At 40.4% G+C, this 10,342-nt stretch overlaps 1 protein-coding gene across 1 annotated transcript; it reads right to left on the bottom strand.

Annotated features, from left to right (window-relative positions):
- Positions 1 to 3,983: 3,983 nt before the first annotated feature.
- On the bottom strand, positions 3,984 to 9,783 carry LOC130163207 (dead end protein 1-like). The gene is made up of 5 exons (XM_056367154.1): positions 9,623 to 9,783; positions 8,861 to 8,966; positions 6,855 to 7,180; positions 4,938 to 5,070; positions 3,984 to 4,696 (listed from the first exon to the last, which is right to left on the bottom strand). Exons 1-5 carry the CDS (start codon positions 9,635 to 9,637, stop codon positions 4,401 to 4,403), a joined length of 876 nt encoding a protein of 291 aa, XP_056223129.1. The 5' UTR covers positions 9,638 to 9,783; the 3' UTR covers positions 3,984 to 4,400.
- Between the last annotated feature and the right edge of the window lie 559 nt (positions 9,784 to 10,342).

Raw genomic sequence — 10,342 nt, 5'->3', positions numbered from 1 at the left:
CATATCACATGTACACTCGCATTCCTTCTTTCTGACTAAGTTAACAAAGTTTCATTCATAATTGTAGGATTACCATCAGTATTATTATTATTATTATTATCACTGCACATGGCCACAGAAAATCCAGTACATTCATAACAACACGCCTAAAACAGTTCCAGTCAACAGTTAAACCGCTATGTCAAGGAAGCTATTTGTAAGTTTTGCTAATGTTACATAGCCAGCGTTAGCATTAACAGCTGTTAACTTACCAGGCTTCCACCATCATTGCGTTTATCTTACACAAGCATCGGAGTTAGCTGGTTAGCATGCTAACTTCAGCAGAAGAGGTGATAGAAATAGAAGTAAAACAAGAGTTAATATTTGCTGTCAGGAATAATGAAGTTTGATGCTGAGCTCTCAACGTTTCTTCTATCTATTACAAAGCTTACAAATAGCTCCTTTAAAGTTGCTACAGCTGCTACTTGCTAATGGTTAAGCTAACAGATGTAACAATGGGTTATGTTACATGTTTACATACTGTATGCTACTGTGTACCAGCACAGTGAGAAGAAGGGGAGGAGGTGTCACATTGCTCTGGGAGCATTCACACATCCCAAGATGTTTAGCCCTTTAGCTAATTTTGCATTGACATTAGAAACGGGTATTAAATTAGCTCAAATTAGCTATTTTACATTGTGTTACACATTTAGAGTGAATTGCTAATGGTTCATTTCAAACTGTGTGTAGCTCCATTAGTTTAACTGCCATTTTGTTGTGACTTATGTTGGTTATTAGGCCAAGTTGAAGATATCAGATCTCCCACTGCTTTGAGGTTGCTACAAACTGTTTTTTTTCTCCCTCCACTCAACTGCCTGATATGAGATAAACACAGCAATTAGCTGTCAACAATCACTCATTAAAAATAGAGGACAGGTTTAACACACATTCTTGTGTTAACCTGTCAGTGGTAGGAGCACTATAATACACTGTAAGGCAGTGCAACCTTTGTGCAACTGGGACCCTCTTTTGAGGAGGATACCTTGGGCCACAAATCACACACTTTGTTGGTAGAAATTTCAACATGTCTCTGTAGTGCAACTAATCCAGAAGTCTATAAGTTGAGGACCTCTGGCCGAAGGTATCCTGATAGAGAAAGTTATTAAATGACCACTCATATATTGTTATAATGGTCGTCTTTTTGTTTCTTCTTATCTCCTTTCATAAATCAGCAGAATGACACGGATGCATTTTATTGCTCTTCCTCTTCTTTGTCATGCCTATTTAGTGACAGCTTTCTATTTCAGGGGGCCAAGAGCGAGCACCTCAACCCACCGCCCCGAACTCACCTCCCACCTCAGTCCGCCAGCTCACACAAATAAAAATACACAACATCAACCCCCACCACCACCCCCCACAGACCTGGAGCTGACCTCATTTGCCAGGGTTCAGCCTGGGTCCTTTGCTCTCCATCTTTCATTCATGATGTCTCACAGGGCAGCAGCTTTGTTCTGTGAACCAGGTGCAGGGAAGTTTTTTGTCCCCCGAGGCTGCGAAAGCTGCCACAAGAGGCACAGGTGTCAGATAGAGAATGATGCAGATGCAGAGTCTCAAGTCTTGTACGTTACAAAAAATAAAGTGCAGGTTTTATTTTTCATGGCATGCGTACAGAGATTTTCCAGGGGCCCTGGAGAGGACATGGAGGAAAATACAACTGTTTTTGCAGTCTATATTTGTTTGTTTGAATAGCTTAAAAGCTCAGACTACAACTGAGCTCAGAACTCACCAGAAACCTCAGTTCTTTCTCTTATTTACATCCAGTCCCTCTTCTTTCTTACTCTCTTAATCTCTGTACTATCATGAAGCAGATTTATACTTCTTCAGGATTAGTGTGAAATTTTTTCTCCCACATCTGCGGCTCGCTTTGGGGAAGTTTCTGTCTTTTTGCATCCACTTAGACTGACTTTGAAATTTGCTGCATGTTAAAAAAAAAAAAAAAAGGAAAAAAAAAAAGCACACACCCCTCTAGTAAACTGATTAACTTGTCTGATATGAATGATAGATTATGATAGATTTAGAATTAAAAACTCATGCACACCAGACGCTGCTGCTGGTGGAAAGCATTTTACATACTGTATAAAATCACTCCAAGCTGTTTCCCAGGTTGCCAAGTTACCTGTTTGTACAGTATATTAACCAGTTATATTTTTACTCCACGTCCCTTTGAGGATACAGAGGATCTGTCTGAATAAAATATCAAAACTGAGGCAAGGAATTTTTCCATCAAAACTTTCAAAGTCTCTGACTGACAAGATGTCAAGTTTTAATCAGTCTGAAGTATTTTTAGCCCACCATATGTCATGAAACTGAATCAGGATAAAAGGAGCACTATCTACAGTATGGCTCCCAACATATTTCTTTACTTAAAATGCAATATCAAAATTGCACTCACTTGTACCCAAGTGAAAAGGTACAGATACCACCAAAGAACTATAACCACACCAGTATTATATTGATGTCTACACCAGATAGGCTACACCATCCTTCGTCCAACTTCTTGAAGTTCCCTGGAACAAAACAACACAAACACGAACATATGTCATATCATTTATAAGAGTCAGAGCTTTTTCGTTTCTCTTGCTGAATCCACACAATTCTGCGCCTCTGGCTCGAGTCGTGACAACTCCCTCTCTGGGGTGTGTTAATATGGAGGCGCTGATGATGGGGCCCGGCAAACACACCCTCATTACTCATGAGCAGCTGATGATGGTAACTGGAAATCGTGAAATCCAATTCATGCATCGGTCATGATCACCGTGACAGATGTTACCGCTCTGCCCATGTGTTCGCCTCTCATCACGACTCCATAAGCGCCCCTCCATTAACATGCAGGATCCCGCCGACGCACGCTAAAGATTACACAGGAAATGAGGTATACATATCCATCATAATTCTAGTTATGAGGCGGAAGTTACTGGCAGCTGGGTTTCTAACCCAGAGGCTCTCAAGGATCTACCTTTCTGGAGTACCCTTGAGCAAAACAAGGCTGATCCTCAATAAAACATCATCATTATCTCCAAACAGTCTAAACTTTTACTAAACCTACACTAGAGAACAAAATCACTTAAAAAGCTGTAAGGCCTGAAGGCTTTTGATACACATTTAATAAGTGGTAAATTTTGGTCAAGTCAAGCAATTAGTACTGCTTAGCTTCCTAATTAGTTTTATCTCATGTTTAGGAGTACCCGACTGAGTGTTGTGTGTCATGAGCATCAGGTGAGCTCCAGGGAGCGCGATTTTAATCTTGACCTCAGGCTCCAAACGACAGCCTCCACTTCCTGCTGAAGTCGGCCTGCGATCACAACAAGCACTTCTGTAAGAACCAGATTTTATAACAACAAGGAGAAGGTCTCCGAGGACCACAGGTGGGTGTTTGTGATGTTAAGGTCGACGTGTCGGCAGGAGTCAAATTCAACCGTGTTAAATTATCGTTTTTCATGTTGATTTGCAGGAAACAGGAAGATGTAAATCAGGACATGCTGGAAAACGAAGGAGACAGACATCAGAGTCGGGCCGGGTCGACCCACGGAGGAAGTGAAGTGAAGCATTGGAGAAGTTCAGTGAAATTATCATTCCCAAATCAATCACCACAGCAGAAGATGTCTGTGTATTGAAACTAACAGTAACAAACCTAATGCTTCTGATTCAAATCTTAGTCTGGTGCAGTCTGACTCCGACCTAAACCCTCTGGGTCTGGAGAGAATCTGGCTTTGTTTAGAGTAAAGCGTTTCCCCAATACCACCACAATGTCCTATTTTTCCTCCACAAGCATTTTTTAACACCGAGAAGAATGATGGCAGCTTCTATTCATCACAACGCTTCTAGTCCTGCTATCTCTAACTGCTACCAGCATCAGCAAATAAAGGAGTTCTTTCAGTGCACTGTGGTTTTCAAATGCCATACATTGAAAACTGAATACTGAAGGGTGATTCATGGAAAACAAATACTGTGGAAAATGAATGCCTTTACTCTTAGATTCAGAGACCTCCAAATCTCTAAATAAACTCTCAAGAAAACTGCACAGTAGAATAAAACGGTCGAATAACATTAACACTGTACAGAAAATATCATCACCCACTTAATGATGCTTTGTTCATACAACATATCCATTTAGAACAGGAACAGCAGAATATTTTATCCAAATATAAAACATAACATGCACATTAACATTTTAACTTCCATAATCTGTGATATGCATGCAGTATAAACCTCCTGAAGCCTGCTTAACTGGAGGACGCCATTCAGAATCATCCGTTTTTAAAGTTTTCTTCAGTATCACAGTGATCCAGTGATAGTAGGAGGAGGCCGACCCGTCACCTCACATGGCATGGGCAGGAGCATCACTGAGGACGCTGCACACACTAGATGCCCCTGGGAGGAGGGACGGGAGAAGGTGGATTAGCAGGGAGGGTGAGGCTGTAGGGGCCAGTGGGCCCTCCCACTGCTCTGCAGAAACCCGGGGGGATGAATGGACGGTTGGCCGGAGGAGCAGGCAGGACTGAGGGCTGTGGAGGAATCAGGATGTGGCGTGGCTGCTTCAGGGGGGACGCTAGAGGCTTCTTTGAAGGTTTCCGTGGAGGCGATGGCTTGCCCGAGTTCGGCTTCCCTGTCGACTCCCACTTGATCGAGACGGTCACAGCAAACTGCTCCTTCAGTGCTGGACATAACAAGAAGGGGAAGTACAACAGGAATTAAGAATGGCAATGTCTCCTTTCTGTGCCACACATGGAAAAAGGCGAAGTGTGAGACTCCACAACTCACAACTCTGAAAGTGTCCTGTATGCTTTATTAAATGAAAGCTAAATGAACTCCTCATTGCATAAGCGGTTGGGACCACATTTGCAGGAATCAGCTGATCCCATGTATAAGTCCATCAGCATCAACAGGAGCTCACCTACCTTCCATCAGGATCCTCTTGGCCATGGAAGCAGCATGGTGGGATGAGAAGCCTACCACAGCTGACACCCCCTCTATACCAGGCCCGGTCTTCAGAAACACTGTCTCCACCCCCTCCGCCAGCACACGCAGCACCTGCAAACAAAGATTAGTTACAAAGAGAAGAGGTTTTACACAACATTTATCCACCGATTTCTCCATGAGATGCACCTGGCCCGGGAAGGAAGGGTTAAAAGCTCTGATGCCAGCGTCAGAAGGCAGAGGCTCTTAGCATGGGGACTGCTGGCGTCCTGGTCGTTTTTCATATGCATGTTTAATAAACCCTTCGTTATTTTAGTGGTGCCTTGGGAGTCCGACCCGAGGTTGGGGCGTAACACCAACATGTTGTTTTCTTTTCACTTGCTAACAATTCAGCCGTCCTTTAACTTAAACCTAAACTCATAAAAGGTTTTGATTTGTTTTAGAAGCCTGGAGGTGGCGTCTGAACTTTAGCAGCCGGTCTCAAGGATATTTTAGACTGTTCAGTTTTAATTTTGTTCTTAGATGAGATTAATGCAAAAAAATTAAAAAGTCTAAAAAGTAAGCCGTGCTATCCTCAAAGTAACTGAACTAATGGTGCATTCATGGGGTGTTGGGATAATGGGAAGAATAGGGAAAGCTCCTGTTATTGGAAATATTTACAGATTATTCAAAGGTGGTTATCCCGAGCTAACCTTCTTGTCACAGCATACAAACAAATTAATTTCCTCTTTTGTTGTGATTCATATTTGCAGCTGTTTGTTACTAAGTGAAACCAGATACAAACAAACAAACAAACACACAAACAAACAAACAGCTCCTCTAAAATGAGCTGAGTGCATTGTACTTGTGTTAATAATGGGTTTATTTTGATTCAGCCAACAGTTTGTTTATATGTCTCCACTTGTTTTCACCCAGTGGGAGATATGGCTGCTGTCAGAAAATGCCAATATCTCTGACTCTGAATTACAAGTCGCAGCCGGACGTCAACGCTTTTTTCCCCACTCAGCTGCTCGTAATTACGGTTTAAGTGATATGATGTGAACGCAGCATGAGAGCCATGTGTCCATGACAACAATCAGCAACACCTGCTGACAAGCGTTTCCATGGTGGCAATCAGTGACACCTGCTGACCAGTGGCACCAAATGACACAAGAAGAAAGCCGTGGCTCATAATTTGTGGTGTGCTAATGATATTGTGGAGCGGGTAATGAGAGGGGGAAGAGGTTTTTTTTAAAGTCTGACACCTTCTCACATCTAAAGACAATGTGTCATAAGTCACTGAGTTTCAGGGTCACTATTTATAAGACTATGACTAGATTCCTTTGAGATTATTTCCCATCATGCTCCTGGTGGACATTTACAGGAAGAAAAACTGTATTTTTCCCAGACTTTTTTGCTCTTTCAAATTCTACATTATTTTTATTATTATCATCATCATTATTATTATCATTATTATTATTATAATTACATAAAGTTAATAACTCAACAATATAATGTCATAATATGCCCCTTAAATGACTGTTTGGACTTTGTATTTATGATTTCCTGTTTTATTTTTAAATTATTTACCTAGGGACCACGGATGTGCATTAGCATTTAAGTGTTGTTTTCTATGTCGCCATGTTTACATTGTGTATTTTCTAATGATGCTCATTAACATTTATTGTCCCTATCAAATAAACAAATAACTAAAATAAATAATTGTGCAACAGATGATTTTATACATCTATCTGAAGTCTGATGGATGTAAGCCATAGTCTAAGTCTCTGTGAAACTAACCCCAGCCAGAACATTATAACCTTCATGAAGGGGGGATTTAATTCAGGACTGCTGTCGAAGCTCTAGGTGTACCTAATAAACTGGCTGCTAAGTCATGCAGTAAGTTAGTGCCACTGTACCTGCAGTAGGTGTCCCTGCCTGATGGTGACCGGCAGGCCTTCAATACAGAGGTGTCTCTTCTCTGTACTGTGGCAGACACTGAGGCGGATGCCGGGCGCCAGCTCGTGACCATGCAGCAGGCGGACTGCCTTAGCAGCTACACCTGATGAGCTGTATTTGGCGTATGCGAAGCCGCGGTTCTGCCCGCTGAAGTTCATCATGAGCCTAAACTCCCACAGTGGCCCCACAGAGCTGAACAGGGGGATCAGCAGGTCCTCGTAGGTGTCCCGGGGGATCTGGCTGATGAAGACCTCACAGTGGGCTCCTGGGGTGGGGCCGTCCCACCCTGAGAGCAGAGTGGACAGGAAGTGGGAGTCGGTGACGTTGGCTGATCATTTGCTTTATCTATCAAATAGTCTCATCAGGTCAAGTGAAACATTAAACATTAGATATTTTACATTTACTTCGGTTCCATTTCCACAGTTTCACTATTGAAGAAGCTGAAATCAAAACCTGGCACAGCACACAAAATGAAAACATCTGTAATGAGGTAATACATCATGCAGTATATTTATCAGAGCATCAGATTGTTGTATATTTTCATGTCTGAATTGTAACCATTGTTGCATTTTAAAATGATTTAATATCAATGCAGCTGAACTAACAAATTCTCAATAAAAAACATTGTTGAGAGAAGAATGTGCAGAAGTCAGGATTTTAAATCATGTAGACGAAAAATGCCTTTTGTAAACTTCAATTTTGTCTTTTGAATATTCTTTACTACTGTAAATAATATATAGAGTCTGACTTCACAGTCAATCTGCACTCATACAAGACAAAATGATGACCTTACGTATTGTGTAAGTTTACTCATCTAAAGTTCAGTGAGCTGCAGGAACACTGTGATGCTGAGAGGAATCAAATGAAAAGAGGTTGAGTTTATTTTTTACTTTTTTTCTCTACTGCCATTCATGTGAAATATAATGCAGTGATGGTGAAGTGATTAACATTTGTGTTGCTTCTCACCTGGGCAAACATGATGCGTACACTGACTTAGTAGTCACCATCAGAACTTGTGTTAATATGAGGTGGGTGCATTCTGAGGACTGACCGTGTGATTTAATGTTTTGCATTTTGTATTCAAGGACACAGCATTTGATTTTTAAAGGTAAGAACTTACTGAGTCAGTTTGTCTCTTTCCATTAAGAGTTTTGCAGATTGAAACTCAATTGTTGCAACAAACACATTTGTTTGCTTTGCAGATGTCACTGTTCATAGTTGAGTCTTTTTAACAGAGAAATTAAATAATGGCTTAAGTCTGATATGAGTAAATATAAGGAGCAAATGACGGACAACTGTCAGTATTTAAGGCTTTTTTCACAACAACATTTTGACATGATACAGCACGAAAAGCAGAGGTGTTTAAAAAAAATTATGGCTGAATTCCTTTTAGATGATGCATAAGATGCATAACTATGAATTCTGAGGGACTAGAAGCAGTGATATTTTTATGACTTTTATTTTGACAAGTACAAAAGGCCAATGTCATGTACTGTATGACACAGCACCAAAAAGGAGAACAACTACCCTAGAATAAGTTTCCTATTATTTAGGTGTATGCTTTTTTTATCATCAAGATTTTCATTTCAGTGTCAACTGCAGCAACAGCATCTTCACAGGATATATCTTGATAAAATACATTGCATGTTGTAGAAGAAAAGTTTTTATTTTTTTAAACGACACTACAAATGTTTTGGGTCACTTCTGTTCTGTTACTACAATAAGCATTTGCAGCTTCTCTCTAATTTGTGTGACTATAAATTTCTTTTTAGGAGTTTGGACTGTTGTTTGAGCAAAACTGACTATTGTCTGCCATTGAAAGACTCAATAATTAATTATCATACATAATAACATAAATAAATGATAATTAAACTTTTCTTGAGTTGCTTTTAGTTTCTGCACGGAGCTAATGTCATTGTAATCCTGTGTAAAGACAGCGTGTTAGAGCAGCAGCAGCCTCTCTCACCCTCAGGTGGACCTCCATACTTCCTCTGGGCGTTTACTTGAGTCAGTTTTATATTTGTCGTTTTCAGCCAGGTTTCAAGCGCCTGCACCCGCTCAAGATTCAGCAACTGACAGGAAAACAACAACAATTCGTCAGTGACAGCAAATCCGCAGCTAACAGGACAGATGATCTGAATAAAATCAATGTTTGTAGCCCTGTTTTAGCACATTTATTCCTAATCGTGTCTACTTAAGGAGATTATACTAACAACTGGGTTATATGTGGTTAGTATTTGGATATGAAACTAGACTTAACCAAGGTTTTTGGTATTAATTATGAATTATCTCATTACCTCATCTGTGATGGAACATCATCAAAACATTCATCTTCCTCAAAACACAGTTCAAAAACTGATATTTTCTAAATTAAAATAAATAAACTGTTCTAAAATTTTCACTTCAGTTAAAACACATATATTGACCCTAACTTGACTGATATTACTACAGTGGATGCACAGAAAATATATTATATATATATATATATTGATTGCCTTTATAGTAATGACTATAAAGGTTGGCTTAGAATTTTTCCTTATACTGATATTTAATTTGTAACATACTAATGTTTATTTTTGCCTTTTCTGGAGCCACTTTGCTGGAGTGGTTCATGAATCTTCATTAAATACCAATACAACAATGTAAAAAATATTCACTTTCAAGTAAAAGTCCCGCGTTTAGAAGTTTACCTGATGCTAATTTGACATACTGATATAACTGTACTCACTGCCGGCGCGTCCATATTGACGATTGTGGTGAACTAAGGAACTGCCTCCTGTGGTACCTTGGCAAAGACGGCAAAATGTCCGCCAACAAGGAACCAACTTTTCAGGAATTTGTTGACCACGTTGCACCTGCAGCCGCCTCCCACCCCGAGCTCTCACGAGCGGTAACACCAGAGAAGTTAAAAGGGAGGAGACAATGGCGGTTGTATGACGCGGGCCCCGCCCCTATCCCCAATAAGCCAATTGCCTGCTTTATAACAGCCGAACCGGAAACATATCAAGCCAATAAGAACTTTGGTTGAAAATGAAAACAAGCGGCACTGAAAAAATACAAACATGAAGACTAAACACGTCAGAATGTAAAAATAATGAAATATTTTTCAAATACCTTTTGTTTTATTTAATTTTTTATTTATCTTCTTCCAAAAGTGTTTCACAATGCCAGTGTTTCCTTTTTCAGTTCAGGGTCTAGTTCCAGTTGCCTGTTTTGCTCAGCTGGCAATCCCCAACCTGGTTTAGGAGAGATTTGTTTTCTCCTCAGCAGCTGCCTCCAAGCTGAGGACTGAACTGTCAAGTTTGAATATCCAGGATTTTCGGCAAACTTCATCTCCTTTTAAAGACCATGTGATTGGGTTGAAAGCACCACAGGCAAGTAAGGGGACCTTGAGTGGAGAGACCTTGTCAAAAGATGACGCTGCAAAAATGCATTTCCTCACATTTAT

The sequence above is a fragment of the Seriola aureovittata genome, chromosome 22 (genome assembly GCF_021018895.1).
Source record: "Seriola aureovittata isolate HTS-2021-v1 ecotype China chromosome 22, ASM2101889v1, whole genome shotgun sequence".
Lineage (NCBI taxonomy): Eukaryota > Metazoa > Chordata > Actinopteri > Carangiformes > Carangidae > Seriola > Seriola aureovittata.
This window is presented reverse-complemented; position numbering and strand designations above follow the sequence as displayed.

Coding starts and splice junctions, on each gene's coding strand:
- LOC130163207 (XM_056367154.1), bottom strand. Junction 7,181..8,860: donor GTATGGAGGTCCACCTGAGG/GTGAGAGAGGCT, acceptor CTCTGCTCTCAG/GGTGGGACGGCCCCACCCCA. Junction 5,071..6,854: donor GGCAGGGACACCTACTGCAG/GTACAGTGGCAC, acceptor CTTTGTTTGCAG/GTGCTGCGTGTGCTGGCGGA.